Source organism: Ovis canadensis, chromosome 3 (genome assembly GCF_042477335.2).
Source record: "Ovis canadensis isolate MfBH-ARS-UI-01 breed Bighorn chromosome 3, ARS-UI_OviCan_v2, whole genome shotgun sequence".
NCBI classification, from domain to species: Eukaryota; Metazoa; Chordata; class Mammalia; order Artiodactyla; family Bovidae; genus Ovis; species Ovis canadensis.
In genome coordinates, this window is record NC_091247.1 from 92329303 (window position 1) to 92347171 (window position 17869).

The window sequence follows — 17869 nt, forward strand, 5'->3', positions numbered from 1 at the left end:
CTTTGACTATGTGGATCACAACAAACTATGGAAAATTCTTCAAGAGATGGGGACACCAGACCACCTGACTGCCTCCTCAGAAACCTGTATGCAGGTCAAGAAGCAACAGTTAGAACCAGACATGGAACAATGGACTGGTTCCGAATTGGGAAAGGAGTATGTCAAGTCTGTATACTGTCACTCTGTTTATTAAACTTTTATGTAGAGTACATCATGTGAAATGCCAGGCTAGGTGAATCACAAGTTGGAATCAAGATTACCAGGAGAAATATCAGTAACTTCAGACATGCAGATGATATTACCCTAACGGCAGAAAGTGAAGAGGAACTAAAGAGCCTGTTGATGAAGGTAGAAGAGGAGAGTGAAAAAGCTGACTTAAAACTCAGCATTCAGAAAACTAAGATCATGGCATCCAGTCCCATCAGTTCAGTTCAATTCAGTTCAGTCACTCAGTAGTGTCTGACTCTTTGTGACCCCATGGACTGTAGCACGCCAGGCCAACCTGTCCATCACCAACTCCCAGAGTTTACTCAAACTCATGTCCATTGAGTTGGTGATGCCATCCAACCATCTCATCTTCTGTCGTCCCCTTCTCCTCCTGCCCTCAATCTTTCCCAGCATCAGAGTCTTTTCCAGTGAGTCAGCTCTTCGCATCAGGTGGCCAGAGTGTTGGAGTTTCAGCTTTAGCATCAGTCCTTCCATCAGCTTTAGCATCAGTCCTTCCAATGAATATTCAGGACTGATTTCCTTTAGTATGGACTGGTTGGATCTCCTTGCAGTCCAAGGGACTCTCAAGAGTCTTCTCCAACACCACAGTTCAAAAGCATCAATTCTTTGGTGCTCAGCTTTATTTATAGTCCAACTCTCACATTCATACATGACTACTGGAAAAACCATAGCTTTGATTAGATGGACCTTTGTTGGCAAAGTAATGTCTCTGCTTTTTAATATGCTGTCTAGGCTGGTCATAACTTTCCTTCCAAGCAGTAAGCGTCTTTTAATTTCATGGCTGCAATCACCATCTGCAGTGATGTTGGAGCCCCCAAAAATAAAGTCAGCCACTATTTCCCCAGTGATGGGACATCACTTCATAGCAGATAGATGGGGAAAAATGGGAACAGTGGCAGAATATATTTTCTTAGGCTCCAAAATCACAGCAAACAGTGACTGCAGCCATGAAATTAAAAGATGCTTGTTCCTTGGAAGAAAAGCTATGACAAACCTTGACAGCATAATAAAAAGAAGAGATATCACCTTGCTGATAAAAGTCCATAATAGTCAAAGCTATGGTTTTTCCAGTAGTCATGTTCAGATGTGCATGTTGGATCATAAAGAAAGCTGAGCACTAAAGAATTGATGCTTTTGAACTGTTGTGCTGGAGAAGAGTTCCTGAAAGTCTCTTGGACAAGAAGGAGATCAAACCAGTCAATCCTAAAGGAAATCAAACCCTGAATATTCATTGGAAGGACTAATGCTGAAGCTGAAGCTCCAGTACTTTGGCCACTTGATGCGAAGAATTGACTCACTGGAAAAGACCTTGATGCTAGGAAAGATGGAGGGCGTGAGGAGACGGGGGTGACAGAGGATGAGATGGTCGGATGGTATCATCAGACAGAATGGACATGAGTTTTGCAAACTCTGGGAGATAGTGAAGGACAGGCGAGCCTGCTGTGCTGCAGTCTATAGGGTCACAAAGAGTCAGACACAATTTAGCGACTCAACAACAATGGCAATGTGTGACACAACCAATGGCAACGTGTGTCAGTGGGAAAGAGATATTTAGTATATTTACTAGCATTAGAGGAAAAAACTGCATTTGATTCTTATCTAACTTCTTGCAACAAAATAAATTCCAAAGGTTTAAACATAAAGTGAAAAATCATTAAAATAATGGGAAAATAATCTTTGAATACATAAAACACTATGCAAGCAACCCACATATGCATCAAAGTAAAACAGATAAATACATGTGATATATTCACACACATGACAATAACATACAACAATGAAAATTAATTAACTATAGCTACACACAATGACATACTTCAGTCTTAGAAACGTAATGATATGTTTCCTTTCATATGGAATTAAATGTGAGCAAAGTATATTTTAGGGGTGCATGCAAATGAGGCAAAATTGTAAAGAAGCAAAAGACATGATTATTACAGGAATCAGGGTGGTGGTTACCTCTTGTGTGATGGTGGTACTGTTAACAGGAAGGACCTATAGGAGGCTTCTGGGTGATGGCCATGTTCCATTTCTTGACTTGGTTAATGACTTTATGGGTGTATATTTGATAGTAATTCATTAATCTATTAATATAGGTTTATAAACTCTATGATGGTTATATTGCACCATCAAGGGAGAAAAATAAAAAGCATGATGTAGTTTGATGTTTGGTATTTAGCATTATATCTTGGGCAAATTTTAATTTTGAAGTTATTTTTATTTTTTAATGTCTTCCTGGATTCCCCTATATTCACAGTTCCTAGCATTTAGAGGAATTTCTTATTTATTTTTCTCTAGAGGATCTGCAGCCCACTTTCTGGGGAATGCTATAATACCAGGAGTTAAATAATACTAGAGAGACATATGGAAAGCCGTATGATTGTATGGCTGCTATAAAAATTCCATTGCACTGCTGCATGGGATAAGCCTGGCTCTATCCTCCTCCGATACAATCTGGATTTCACTTCTAGATCTATACAAGATGATTTCCAGTTCTGGGTTTACAGGATTGAATTTATTAATTTATAAAGATGAAATTTGCCTTTCAAAGCTGTTGTGATGATGGCTACTATGAATTTTAATGAAACAAGACAAATCATAGCATAGATGATTGCTCTAGAACCAGCTATTACAAGTCCTGGTGGCTTACATGGTAAAGAATCTGCCTGCAATGTGGAAGACCTGGGTTCCATCCATGGTTGGGAAAATCACTTGGAGAAGGGAATGACAACCACTCTAGTATTCTTGCCTGGAGAAATCCATGGACTGAGGAGCCTCATGGGCTACAGTCTATGGGATCACAAAAAGTTGGACACATCTGAGCTACTAACACACACAGAACTAGATATTAATAGTAATGTCTCTCATTGCATACATTTAAGGGAAATGGTTTTTAAAAATGGGTTTAATGTGATTGCCTGTTGTTTCATCTCATTGCTTGATATCTTTTTAACAATGGATCCTGACCTTTCTCCCCCGTATACCCCAGGACATTTGTTTATTCACTCCTCACTAGAGGGAGGCCGTTTCCAGTTGTATTCCTTTTCAGAGGCTTTGTCTTCTGCATGGGAAATGGACTCCTCCAAGGCTACTATCTGGTTTACTGTGCTGAATACCCTGCTGAGTGGTACACAGACATACGGTTTAGCCTGGGTAAGTAAACCTGACTACTTCTAACCCACATCCTAGTTAACACCCTAGTTAATGCCTCTTTCTACAGGCTATATCACCATCACTTCTCCCCATCCTGTTATAATAAACACTCAAGGATTCTATTCCCCTTCCCCTACCACAACCATCTCCACACTGGTCTTTTCTCTGTACAGAAGCCAGAGAGATCTTTTAAAAACACTATGGCATTCCCCATCTCAAAATCCTCCAATGCATTTCTGTTACTCTCAAGATAAAATACAAATTCCTTACCACTGCCTGTGAAACCCAAATGTTCTTGATCCTGGCCTGACTTCGTTTCCTATCTCCATCCATCTTGTTCACTGTCCTGTAGCCTCAGTGGCCTTCCTGCTGGACCTGAAATGGTCAGGTTTGTCCTGGCCCAGAGCTGCTCTATAGACTACACCCTCTGTCTGAAATGCTCAACCCCTATATACTTGGGGAACTTGTCCTTCCTTTTATTTAGGTCTCTGTCAGTTCACATCTCTTCATTGAGACTTTCTTGACCACCTATCTAAAATAGTAGAAAACAATGATCCTTGAATATTTTTCATTATCTGCAAGAGGAACTAAAGTTGTTTTTTTTTTTAATAAAGTAAAGGTTCAACTGTTTGTGCGTTATTCTTGCTCAAAGGAAAAAAGGCAGAGATTATCTTTAGTCCTTCTCTTTACATCACACATCTTCTCTCCATTAGCTTAGAACAGCTCCCTCTAGTCCTAAAACATGTGTCAACTGAGCTCAGTTCTCCATGACCACACTAACGTCATCCTGGTCTGAACAAGGATGACCTCTTGCCTGGACTGCCACAGTGACCTTTAAGTTAACCTTCCTACTTCAAGTCCTGGCCTTCAGTAGCCCCTCCTCCACACAGCAGTCAGAGCGAACATTTGAACACACGGATAGCCAGAGCATTGGTTGTATGAATACTGGTATTGCACACAATGGAATATTCTGAAGCCTCAGAAAAATAACCAAAGCAAAACAAAAGCAAAAAAAAAAAAAAAAAAAGAAAGCAAAGAATGTCTCTTTTTCATGTGGAGACATCTCTAGAACACATGGTTAAGTAAAAATAAAGTGTGTATAGTGTATACACCATGCTGCTTTTTGTGTAGAAATAGGACACTGTTTTTGTGTATTTAAAAGTGGAAGAGGAAATATTGGATTGATAAAAAAAAGAAACTATTTTTTTAAAAGAGTATCTCTAGGGTTTAGAGTAAAGAGAATGGGATGGTGGGCAGAAATCTTCTTTTAAGATAGCTTTGTCCTTTAAATCATGAAACTTCGTAACTTAATTAAAAATCCACATGAAGTTCCTCAACATTGAGAACAAATAAATAAATAAATGTACCTAATTGTATGGTTATTAAACTAGTACCATAACCACACAGGGAAGTGATTTATGCCAATTTGTAGGAAATATAGAGAATAAAGAAATAAGTTAAATGCCACCATGAGGAAATAAGCCAGTCTTATTTAGAAAGGAGGACATTTGAGGGACCACTGTCCAGTCTTTGAGGAGTTTATCCAAGATAGTGGGGTAGAAAGACATGCACTCATCTTCTCCTGCGAGAACTCCAAAATTAAAACTTGCGGCTGAGCAACCATGGACAGGAGAATGTTGGATCCCACCAAAAAAAGATACCCCACGTCCAAGGGCAAAGGAGAAGCCCCAGAAAGATGGTAGGAAGGGTGAAATTGCATTTAGAATCAAACCCCATATCCACCAGAGACACTTGGAGGGCTCAAACAAAACCTTGTGTGCACCAGGACCCAGAAGAAAGGAGCAATGACCCCACAAGAGACTGACCCAGCCTTGCCTGTGAGTGTCCAGCAATCTCCAGCAGAGGTGTGGGTCAGGGGTGGCCTGCAGCAGTGTCAGGGGCACTGAATGTGGCAGTGCTTGCACAGGACCTTTTGAAGGAGGTCACCATTATCTTCATTACCTCCACCATACTTTGGTTTCAGGTCAAACAACAGGTAGGGAACAGAGCCTCACCCATCAATAGAAAATTGGATTAAAGATTTACTGAGCATGGCCCTGCCCATCAGAATGAGACCCAGTTTCCCCCACAGTCAGTCTCTCCCATCAGGAAGCTTCCATAAGTCTCTTATCCTTATCGATTAGAGGGCAGTCAGAATGAAGACCAGTATCACAGAAAACTAATCAAACTGATCACATGGACAACAACCCTGTCTAACTCAATGAAACTACGATCCATGCCCTACAAGGCCATCCAAGACGGACGGGTCATGGTGGAGAGTTCTGACAAAACGTGGCCCACTGAAGAAGAGAATGGGAAACCACTTCAGTATTCTTGCCTTGAGAACCCCATGAACAGTATGAAAAGGTAAAAAGATAGGACACTGAAAGATGAACTCCCCACATTGGTATGTGCCCAATATGCTACTGGAGAAGAGTGGAGAAGTAACTCCAGAAAGAATTAAGATATGGAGCCAAATGAAAGAAAAAAAAGCCCAGTTGTGGATGTGACTGGTGATGGGAAACAACAGTCCGATGCTGTAAGGAACAATATTGCATAGGAACCTGGAATGTTACGTCTATGAATCAAGGTATATTGGAAGTGGTCAAACAGGAGATGGCGAGAGTGAGCATCGACATTTTAGGAATCAGTGAACTAAAATGGACTGGAATGGGTGAATTTAATTCAGATGACCATTATATCTACTATTGTGAAGAATCCCTTAGAAGAAAAGGACTAGCCATCATAGTCAACAAAAGAGCCCGAAATGCAGTTCTGGATACAATCTTAAAATGACAGAATGTCTCTGTTTGTTTCCAAGGCAAACCATTCAATATGACAGTATCCAAGTCTATGCCCCAACAAGCAATGGTGAAGAAGTTGAAGCTGAACAGTTCTATGAAGAGCTACAAGACCTTCTAGAACTAACAACTAAAAAGTGTCCTTTTCATCATAGGGGACTGGAATGCAAAAGTAGGAAGTCAAGAAATATTTGGAGTAACAGGCAAATTTGGCCTTACTACAAAATGAAGCAGGGCAAAGGCTAACAGAGTTTTGCCAAGTGAACGCACTGGTCATAGCAAACACCCTCTTCCAACAGCACAAGAGAAAACTCTACATGTGAACATCACCAGATGGTCAATACCAAAATCAGACTGATTATATTCTTTGCAGCCAAAGATGGAGACATTCTATACAGTCAGCGAAACAAGACCCGGAGCTGACTGTGACTCAGATCACGAACTCTTTACTGAAAAATTCAGACTTAAATTGAAGAAAGGAGGGAAAACCACTAGACCATTCAGGCATAACTTATACAGTGGACGTGACAAATAGATTAAAGGGATTAGATCTGATAGAGTGCCTGAAGAACTATGGATGGAGGTTTGTGACATTGTACAAGAGGCAGAGATCAAGACCATCCTGAAGGAAAAGAAATGCAAGAAGGCAAAATGATTGTCTGAGGAGGCCTTACAAATAGCTGAGAAAAGAAGAGAAGCTAAAGGCAAAGGAGAAAAGGAAAGATATACCCATCTGAATGTAGAGTTCCAAAGAATAGCAAGGAGAGATAAGAAAGCCTTCCTCAGTGATGAGTGCAAAGAAACAGAGGAAAACAGTAGAATGGGAATGACCAGAGATCTCTTCAAGAAAATTAGAGATATCAAGGGGACATTTCATGCAAAGATGGGCACAATAAAGGACAGAAATGGTATGGACCTAACAGAAGCAGAAGATATTAAGATGAGGTGGCAAGAATATACAGAAGAACTGTACAAAAAAGTTCTTCATGACCCAGATAACCACAATGGTGTGATCAGTCACCTAGAGCCAGACATTCTGGAGTGCAAAGTCAAGTGGGCCTTAGGAAGTATCACAATGAACAAAGCTAGTGGAGGTGATGGAATTCCAGTTGACCTCTTTCGAATCCTAAAAGGTGATGCTGTGAAAGTGCTGCACTCAATATGCCAGCAAATTCAGGAAACTCAGCAGAGGCCACAGGACTGGAAAAGGTGTTTTCATTCCAATCCCAAAGAAAGGCAATGCCAAAGAGTGCTCAAACTACCACACAATTGCACTCATGTCACACGCTAGCAAAGTAATGCTCAAAATTCTCCAAGCCAGGCTTCAACAGTATGTGAACTGTGAACTTCCAGATGTTCAAGTTGGATTTAGAAATGTCAGAGGAACCAGAGACCAAATTGCCAACATCTGCTGGATCATCAAAAAAGCAAGAGAGTTCCAGAAAAACATCTACTTCTGCTTTATTGACTATGCCAAAGCCTTTGACTGTGTGGATCATAACAAACTGGAAAATTCTGAAAGAGATGGGAACTCCAGACCACCTTTCCTGCCTCCTGAGAAATCTGTATGCAGGTCAAGAAGCAACAGTTAGAACTGAACGTGGAACAGCAGACTGGTTCCAAATCGACAAAGAAGTACGTATATTGTCACCCTGCTTATTTAACTTATTCAGAGTACATTATGTGAAATGTCAGGCTGGACAAGGCACAAGCTGAAATCAAGATTGCCAGGGGAAATATCAATAACCTCAATACACAGATGACACCACCCTTATGTCAGAAAGAGAAGAAGAACTAAAGACCCTCTTGATGAAAGTGAAAGAGGAGAGTGAAAAAGTTGGCTTAAAACTCAGCATTCAGAAAACTAAGATCATGGCCTATGGTCCCATCACTTCATGGCAAATAGATGGGGAAACAATGGAAAACAGTGAGAGACTTTATTTTCTTGGGCTCCAAAATCACTGCAGATGGTGACTGCAGCCATAAAATTAAAAGATGCTTGCTCCTTGGAAGAAAAGCTATGACTAACCTAGACAGCATATTCAAAAGCAGAGACATTACTTTGCCAACAAATGTTCATCTAGTCAAAGCTATGGTTTTTCCAGTAGTCATGTATGGATGTGAGAGTTGGATTATAAAGTTCAGTTCAGTTCAGTTCAGTCAATCAGTCGTGTCCAACTCCTTGCGACCCCATGAATCGCAGCACACCAGGCCTCCCTGTCTATCACCATTTCCTGGAGTTCACTCAGACTCACGTCCATCGAGTCCGTGATGCCATCCAGCCATCTCATCCTCTGTCGTCCCGGTCTCCTCCTGCCTCCAATCCCTCCCAGCATCAAAGTCTTTTCCAATGAATCAACTCTTCGCATGAGGTGGCCAAAGTACTGGAGCTTCAGCTTTAGCATCATTCCTTCCAAAGAAATCCCAGGGTTGATCTCCTTCAGAAAGGACTGGTTGGATCTCCTTGCAGTCCAAGGGACGCTCAAGAGTCTTCTCCAACCCCACGGTTCAAAAGCATCAATTCTTCGGCACTCAGCCTTCTTCACAGACCAACTCTCACATCCATACATGACCACAAGAAAAACCATAGCCTTGACTAGACGGACCTTAGTCGGCAAAGTAATGTCTCTGCTTTTGAATATACTATCTAGGTTGCTCATAACTTTTCTTCCAAGGAGTAAGCATCTTTTAATTTCATGGCTGCAGTCACCATCTGCAGTGATTTTGGATACCAAAAAATAAAGTCTGACACTGTTTCCACTGTTTCCCCATCTATTTCCCATGAAGTGATGGGACCGGATACCATGATCTTCGTTTTCTGAATGTTGAGCTTTAAGCCAACTTTTTCGCTCTCCTCTTTCACTTTCATCAAGAGGCTTTTTAGCTCCTCTTCACTTTCTGCCATAAGAGTGGTGTCATCTGAATATCTGAGGTTATTGATATTTCTCCTGGCAATCTTGATTCCATCTTGTGTTTCTTCCAGTCCAGCATTTCTCATGATGTACTCTGTATAGAAGTTAAATAAGCAGGGTGACAATATACAGCCTTGACATACTCCTTTTCCTACTTGGAACCAGTCTGTTGTTCCATGTCCAGTTCTAACTGTTGGTTCTTGACCTGAATACTGATTTCTCAAGAGACAGGTTAGGTGGTCTGGTATTCCCATCTCTTTCAGAATTTTCCACAGTTAAGCACTGAGAAATTGATGCTTTTGAACTGCAGTGTTGGAGAAGACTCTTGAGAGTCCCTTGGACTGCAAGGAGATCCAACTTGTCCGTCCTAAAGGAAATCAGTCCTGAATATTCATTGGAAGGGCTGATGATGAAGCTGAAACGCCAGTACTTTGGCCACCTGACGCGAAGAGCTGACTCCTTGGAGAAGACCCTGATGCTGGGAAAGATTGAGGGCAGGAGGAGAAGGGGACGACAGAGGATGAGATGGTTGGATGGCATCACCTACTCGAGTTTGAGCATGCTCTGGGACCTTGTGATGGACAGGGGAGCCTGGCATGCTGCAGTCTGTGGGTCGCAAAGTATCGGCAGGACTAAGCAACTGATCTGAACTGTTCAGTCTTTTTAAGAAGTCAGTGTCCTGAAAAAAAATAAAAGGTAGGGATCTGGGCTAAATATAAATGTCCTTAAAGGATGTAATGACCAGATGTTAGATGTGTGCCTATTTTGAACTTTGGTTTACACGAATCAGCTAGAAGCAGAGTTCTGGGGATATCATGGAAACTGAAATATGCTGAGGTATTACATAAGATGAAGATCTCAAGGATATGCACCAAGGTGTTTATTGGCGGTAGGAACAAAGTGTCTTGTTTTTCTTATCTTTGCTAACAAGCATTTCATCTTCCAAAAGACATATGTACTTCTTTTGTAATAAACTGACATCAGATCCTATTCTCCCCTGCTTAAAACCTGCCAGTGGCTTCCTGTTGCTCTTAAAAATCTGAACTTCTCACCATGGCCCATAGAGCCCAATGAAATTTTGAAATTATCACCCTATTCTCATCTCCTCATCCCCCACCTCCCGCCATCTAACTTAAAACATTAACTTCAGCACCTTCCTTCTGTTTCTTAGACATACTAAACCTATACTATCCTTAGGACCTTTGCATCTGTTAGTTCCTCTACCAGAAAGCTCTCCCTGCAAATACTGATCTTTGTATTCTCATTATTCAAACAATAGGGCAGATGCCAAATCTTCAGAAAAGCTTTCCATATTGACCTCATCTAAAGTAGAGACACCTCCTCTCCACCCCAATTCACTCTCTGTTTCATCATCCTACTTTGGTTTTCTGCTTTGTAGTGATATGTGATTTAAATTTTTTCATTATTTTAATTCATTTCTGTGTTTCCCCACTGAAATGTAATCTCTATGAGAACAGACACCTTGACTGCTTTTCTTACTACTACATCCCTTGTGTTTTAAGACAGTGCTTGGTACCTAATAAGAACTCAGCAAATGTTATTTGAATAAATGAATGAAAGAGTAAACATGTGAATGAATCTCATATTATCCTTTAAGATAGGTGCTATTAGAATCTACATTTTACAGGTAAGAAACCTGAGGCTCAGAGAAGTTAAGTGACTTGTCCAGGGACACACAGACATCAGATCGAAGGTGCCTGCTTTTTCATTGCTGTGTGTGCTATTCCGCCCCTATCCCATCCTCTGCGCTCCCTCCACTGGTGTCCCTTCCCTCCAGGATAATAATCTTTTGACTAGACAAGATTGAAAATGATTGTTTCATATCATAGCAAGTGTGGTGAGAGTAGATGTGACTGCTTTTAATTCAAATGTTCTTGCTTTTTGCCTGTTGTAATTTGATCAGCACACATACACTTGGCTGAGAGCTGGGCTTGGGGATCTATGGCATAAGACCTAACATACACAGTCCTGGCTCTCCTCATCTCAGACTTTTCTGTGCCTGTGAATGGGGAAAAGGAGTGTGCAGTGTGAAAATCGGTTTGCTACGTGCCAACCTCTCTAACTACTTCCACAAGAGTAGATATATCAGTCAGTAGTACTCTGAGCAATAAGTCACAGAAAATCAACTCTTCAGTTCAGTTCAGTTGCTCAGTCGTGTCCGACTCTTTCCAACCCCATGAATTGCAGCACACCAGGCCTCCCTGTCCATCACCAACTCTTGGAGTTCACCCAAACTCATGTTCATTGAGTCGGTGAGCCCATCCAACCATCTCATCCTCTGTTGTCCCCTTCTCCTCCTGCCCTCAATCTTTCTCAGCATCAAGGTCTTTTCAAATGAGTCAGCTCTTCACATCAGGTGGCCAAAGTATTGGAGTTTCAACTTCAACATCAGTACCTCCAATGAACACCCAGGACTGATCTCCTTTAGGATGGACTGGTTGGATCTCCTTGCAGTCCAAGGGACTCTCAAGAGTCTTCTCCAACACCACAGTTCAAAAGCATCAATTCTTTGGCGCTCAGCTTTCTCTCACATCCATACATGACCACTGAGAAAACCATAGCCTTGACTATATGGACCTTTGTCAGCAAAGTAATGTCTCTGCTTTTTAATATGCTGTCTAGGTTGGTCATAACTTTCCTTCCAAGGAGTAAGCATCTTTTAATTTCATGGCTGCAATCACCATCTGCAGTGATTCTGGAGCCCCCCAAAATAAAGTCAGCCATTGTTTCCTCTGTTTTCCCATCTATTTGCCATGATGGGACTGGATGCCATGATCTTAGTTTTCTGAATGTTGAGCTTTAAACCAACTCTTAGTAACTTTAATAATCAAGAATTTATATTTCTCACATAACAAGATTGTCCAAAGGTAGGTGGTTTCTGCATTCCTTCAGCTGCTTCCTGGTGTCACTAAGATCCCAGGCACTTTCTGCTCCACTGTTCTGAACATATTTATCTCATGTCCTCGTGACAGTCACTACATGGTTGCAAGACATTTCCTGTAGCTCCAGGCATCACACCTAGCAACGAAGAAAGAGGAAGGCAGTCGAGGCACTGGTCCCACCTGCCCCCTTTATCAGAAAAGCAAAAGAGTTCCAAGGAAACCACCAGAAATCTTTCCTTTACACCGTCTCAGCGGAACTAGGTCACAAGACCTCTTCTCAGCCTTCCAGCCTCTAGAGTAGGGGTGGCCAAGGAGGAGGGATTCGAATTGGTGGTTAAGTTTGCTGACCATTGTTTGATTGTTTTTGAATGAGCTGAAGGCTTGCTGTTTATTCATTCATTTATTTGCTTAGGTACTTATTTGTTTAAATGTTGGATGATGGTGGGGGCTCCCTCTCCTCTCTCACTCATCTCTATCACCTGACACTGTGCATTTTCAGTCTTTTGGCTTATGAAACAGCATAGCTCTTTCATTCAAATTTGGGACCAGAGTACGTTGCTCCCTCCCTCTTTTCTTGCTTTAGTAGCATTCTTAGAATATGAGGTCAAATGCCCTTCCCTTCACTTTTTAGAAAACAACCAAACCAAACAAACGAAAAAAACAAACAAACCACAAAACACTTTGATTGTGAGAAAACACCAAAAACAGCACACATGGTTAACTTCTCCCTCTCTTCTTTGCCAAGGTGTCTTCTTATTCATTTTGGGAATGGGAATCAACATTCACAGTGACTATATATTGCGCCAGCTCAGGAAGCCTGGAGAAATCACCTATAGGATTCCACAAGGTAATGTCTCCCCTGCCCTCCAGATTCTCACTCTTCCTTGAGAGCCTGTCCCAGGAATTTCACTATGAGTAACAAAAGAGAGGGCACAGATGATGCAGTCTATCCCAGCAGGTCCCTGACTTCTCCCCCATGTCCCCTCCTGCCCCACAATACATTTGTGTTCCTGGTCTGAACCTGAAAGAGCAAGAGAAGAGCCCCCAGGAAGGTTCATGATCATGATACCCTCAGTGTGGGGAGTGTGGGGTTTGGGGTCAGGGGAAGTAGGCAGTCACTTAGTTGCTGTTTATCGTGTGCTGTATTAGTGTTCTCCAGAGAAGTAGAACCAAGTGAATATAGGCTTCCCAGGTGGCTCAGTGATAAAGAATCCACCTGCCAATGTAGGAGTCACAGGAGGACAGGGGTTTAATTCCTAGGCCTGGAAGGAGGAAATGGCAACCTCCTTGATGAGGCAATGGCAACCTACTCCAGTATTCTTGCCTGGAAAAATTTCACAGACAGAGGACCCTGGTGGGCTATAGTCATGAGGTTGCAAAAGAGTCGGACATGACTAAACACACACACACACACACACACACACAACGGATAAAGAAAGAGATTTATTATGAGGAAGTGGCTCACATGGCTGTGGAGGTTGAGAAATCCCAGAATCTGCCATCTCCAACGTGGAGTCCCCAGGGAATAGGTAGTGTAATTTCTAATTCTCAAGGCCTGAGAACTAGGAGAGCTTCCGTGTAAATTCCAGTCTGAGTGCAGGAAACCAATGTTCAGCTCAAAACCAGAGATTGAATTCTCCCTCAGCAGATTTTTGTTTTGTTCAAGCCTCCAGAGGATTGATGCCTCTCAATCTGGGGTCTGGGCGTGGCGTGGGGAGACAATCTGCTTTACTCAGTCTGTTGACTCAACTGTTAATTTGATCCAGACACTGTCACGGACATACCCAGAAATAATGATCAATCAAGTATCTGGGCACCACAAGGCCCAGTCAAGATGACACAAGAAATTAACAATCATTTGTATGTAGAGTGCAGATCTTTCCTAGGTTAGCAAATAAAGCCATATCATGCACAACCAACACATTTGTCCTCTTCAAGAAGTCTCACTAGACTTAACTAGTGAGTAGTCAGGGGGTAGCATTTGTTTATTTCCTGCCACTTGTGTGTTCTTAAAGATGTAGAGAACCATATTTACTTCATCAAAACTTAGGATGGGAAGCCTTACAAGTGCATTTTCAGAGATAAAAGTGCAGAATATTTGAAGGTCTAACTGTTCCCAAGTAACCAGGGTGTGAGATTGACATATAAGCAGATGGGAGTGAATTCACCCAAGTGATTCTCCAACTTTTTTAGGTGAATATTTGTGTAGGTCAGTGGCTCCTACCCTTTTTGATGTAAACACAACCCTTTGCTACTAAGTCGCTTTGGTTGTGTCCGACTCTGTGTGACCCCATAGATGGCAGCCCACCAGGTTCCCCCATCCCTGGGATTCTCCAGGCAAGAACACTGGAGTAGGCTGCCATTTCCTTCTCCAATGCATGAAAGTGAAAAGTGAAAGTGAAGTTGTTCACTTTCGACCCCATGGACTGCAGCCAATCAGGCTCCTCCATCCATGGAATTTTCCAGGCAAAAGTACTGGAATGGGGTGCCATTGCCTTCTCTGAAACACAACGCTTTATTTACATTCAAAAATTACTGAATTATAACATAATGTTAGCACATACTAATACCCACTGATTAATCTATGATTAAAAATAATGACAAAGCTAACTTTGAATTCAGCAACACTTAAATGAATTTGACTGTGGCTAATGCTTTTGAACTGTGGTGTTGGATAAGACTCTTGAGAGTCCCTTGGACTGCAAGGAGATCCAACCAGTCCATTCTGAAAGAGATCAACCCTGGGATTTCTTTGGAAGGAATGATGCTAAAGCTGAAACTCCAGTACTTTGGCTACCTCTTGCAAAGAGTTAACTCATTGGAAAAGACTTTGATGCTGGGGGGGATTGGGGGCAGGAGGAGAAGGGGACGACAGAAGATGAGATGGCTGGATGGCATCACTGACTCGATGGACGCAAGTCTGAGTGAACTCCGGGAGTTGGTGATGGACAGAGAGGCCTGGCGTGCTGTGATTCATGGGGTCACAAAGAGTTGGACACGACTGAGCGACTGAACTGAACTGAACATCCTTTCCAGAGAAGACAATGGCACCCCACTGTAGTACTCTTGCCTGGAAAATCCCATGACGGAGGAGCCTGGTAGGCTGCAGTCCATGGGGTCACTACGAGTCAGACACAACTGAGCGACTTCACTTTCACTTTTCACTTTCATGCATTGGAGAAGGAAATGGTAACCCACTCCAGTGTTCTTGCCTGGAGAATCCCAGGGACGGGGGAGCCTTGTGGGCTGCCGTCTATGGGGTCGCACAGAGTTGGACATGACTGAAGCGACTTAGCAGCAGCAACATCCCTTCAGTACCTACATCCAACAAAAACAATACTGTAGGCTGAAGTATACTATTTGCTATATTCACAGACTATTCATAGACCCTTTGCAATCAGCCAGTTGTTCTTCCTGGGGCCTGGGGAGTTACAGGCCAGGAACTGCTGATGCAGTATCATCCTTAAGGAAGATAATTTTAAGGGTCTTTTATTTTTTAAGTCTTCACTCAGTAACTAGACAAATAGAGAAGAGCAGAGAAAATTCTTGAAAGCTAGATTGTCAAGATTAGTTTCCAACAATTGGGTTGGCCAAAAAGTTCATTTGAATTTTCCTGTAGCATCTTACAAAAAACCTGAGTGAACTTTTGGCCAACCCAATATTAAGTTACATTAGATAATGGTTTAAAAACAAAATATTCTTTGTATAAGTATGGGGAAAAAAATCGTTTTGGGTGAAGCTTTCCCAGGTTAGTGTGGGGCAGAAATATTGAATGCAAATGTATTTCCTATCATTAGAAACGTGTTGATTTATAGATACAGTTTAGAGATCAGAAATAGTGGTTGGATAGAAAAAGAAACCTTTAAAATCAATAGAAACAGACTTCACCAGTCTCCAGGAGGGAAAAACCCTGCAGCTCCCACTCTTAACTTAAACTTGAACGGAGTGTACTGCTTTGCAAAAGTGGGAGGGCAAACACCAAAGGAGAATCGGACTGCCGCTCACTTCAATCCAGGCTTTTATTATTTTCACACAGTGTGCTGTTTCACTTTGTGTGATGGTGGACCTGCTGTGGGCTGAGGCAGTGTGGGTGCCCCAGGAAGGACTGAGGTCAGAGGTGGCTGGAAATGTTACTTAATAGAATGAAACAAGCCCCGACCTCCTGCACCTCATCCCTCCTCCTTTCTCATCCTTCCCCGAGCCAGTGGTCCAGCAGTTGCCGGAGGTCCGGATGGAGCCCGTCCAGTGATTCGGGTCACTCCTCATCCTTCCAGGATGTTCTGAGGACTACAGGATGCCGACACTGTCTTCCCTTCTCCCCAAGAGGATTCCACCAAACTCCCCCGACCCTGCAGGCGGTCTCCAGCCCCGCCTTTGACCTAGGTGCCCTTATGTGTTTTGGAACAAAGCAGAGGGGTTCTAACACGGCAATAATGAAGCGCAGGTGACTGACTCGATTCTTCCGCACGCAGGTGGCTTGTTCACGTACGTTTCTGGAGCCAATTTCCTCGGTGAGATCATTGAATGGATCGGCTATGCCCTGGCCTCTTGGTCCCTCCCAGCGCTTGCATTTGCGTTTTTCTCACTTTGTTTCCTTGGGCTGCGAGCTTTTCATCATCATAGGTAAAATTTTCAATTAAGGCGGCAGCATCTACATAGCTTTCTTCTCCAAACAGGCTTTTCTTAAAACACGGAGTCAGATGTAGAAACCGAAAAGATTTATTTTTTAACAAGGTAAGGTTGACACAATAACCCAGATGGGTCAATTCTGACGTCTCAGGTTTTCACTGACGTTGGAATTTAGCTGGGTGGCAGCAGCAGTGACACTTTTTACCTTCCTGGAAACAAACACAATTCCACAAGGACAAGGCACAGAGGCGACTTGCGAAGCCACGTGCCTGTTGAAGAAGGCTTCCCAGACAGAAGCACTTGGTTTTCCCGGGAGGTAGTTGACCGGGCTCTGTGGCCGCCTATCAGGCTTATCTGGCTATGGCTGCTGTTTGGCTGTGGGCTACAGGTAAGAGTCAGGAGGTACAAGGGGTGCTTCAGTTCACCGTGGCCACACTCTCCAAGTGTGTTCCATGGCTGGGACACCAGGTTGCACTTTCCAGAGCTTCCCAGGCAGTTCTGAGGCACAGTTTGGATGGAGAGTCAATGCGGAAAAGCACTAGCTCTGAGCCGTGCGTGGCTGCTATTTTTAATTCTAGGTTTGGTGCTAACAGTTCAGGTAACCGCAGAGCCCTGGAAACTTGAGAATTCTTTTCTTGGAGTCTGTGAATACACCAGGGTTTATTCTGGTACTCTCCTCCTTCCCCTGCCCCCACCTTCTATAGATCATAACCCAGGTCATTGCTGGCTTCCTGGGAAGATCAGTTCAGTTCAGTTCAGTTGCTCAGTCATGTCTGATTCTTTGCGACCCGATGAACTGCCACACGCCAGGCCTCCCTGTCCATCACCAGCTCCTGGAGCTTGCTCAAACTCATGTCCATTGAGTCAGTGATGCCATCCAACCATCTCATCCTCTGTTGTCCCCTTCTCCTCCTGCCTTCGGTCTTTCCCAACATGAGGGTCTTTTCCAATGAGTCAGTTCTTCCCATCAGGCCAAAGTATTGGAGTTCATCTTCAGCATCAGTCCTTCCAATGAATATTCAGAATTTTAGGAATGACTGGTTGGATCCCCTTGCAGTCCAAGGGACTCTCAAGTGTCTTCTCCAATACCACAGTTCAAAAGCATCAATTCTTTGGTGCTCAGTTTTCTTTATAGTCCAACTCTCACATCCATACATGACTATTGGAAAAACCATAGCTTTGACTATAAGAACCTTTGTTGGCAAAGTAATGTCTCTGCCTTTTAATATGCTGCCTAGGTTGG

At 42.8% G+C, this 17869-nt stretch overlaps 1 protein-coding gene across 8 annotated transcripts in view; it reads left to right on the plus strand.

The window, feature by feature from the left end:
- The window catches only part of SRD5A2 (steroid 5 alpha-reductase 2), a 48973-nt gene that overhangs the window by 24435 nt on the left and 6669 nt on the right, over window positions 1–17869 (plus strand). For 5 of the 8 annotated variants that reach the window (XR_011255756.1, XR_011255757.1, XR_011255755.1 and 2 more), the window contains 3 exons: window positions 3218–3381; window positions 12743–12844; window positions 16470–16620. Coding sequence is in view for 5 of the 8 variants with exons in the window: in XM_069583631.1 (XP_069439732.1) it covers window positions 3218–3381; window positions 12743–12844; window positions 16470–16620 (417 nt within the window). In the remaining 3 variants the exon portion in view is untranslated. The remainder of the gene's footprint in view (window positions 1–3217; window positions 3382–12742; window positions 12845–16469; window positions 16621–17869) is intronic. The other 3 variants (XM_069583632.1, XM_069583633.1, XM_069583630.1) reach the window with 1 other exon arrangement.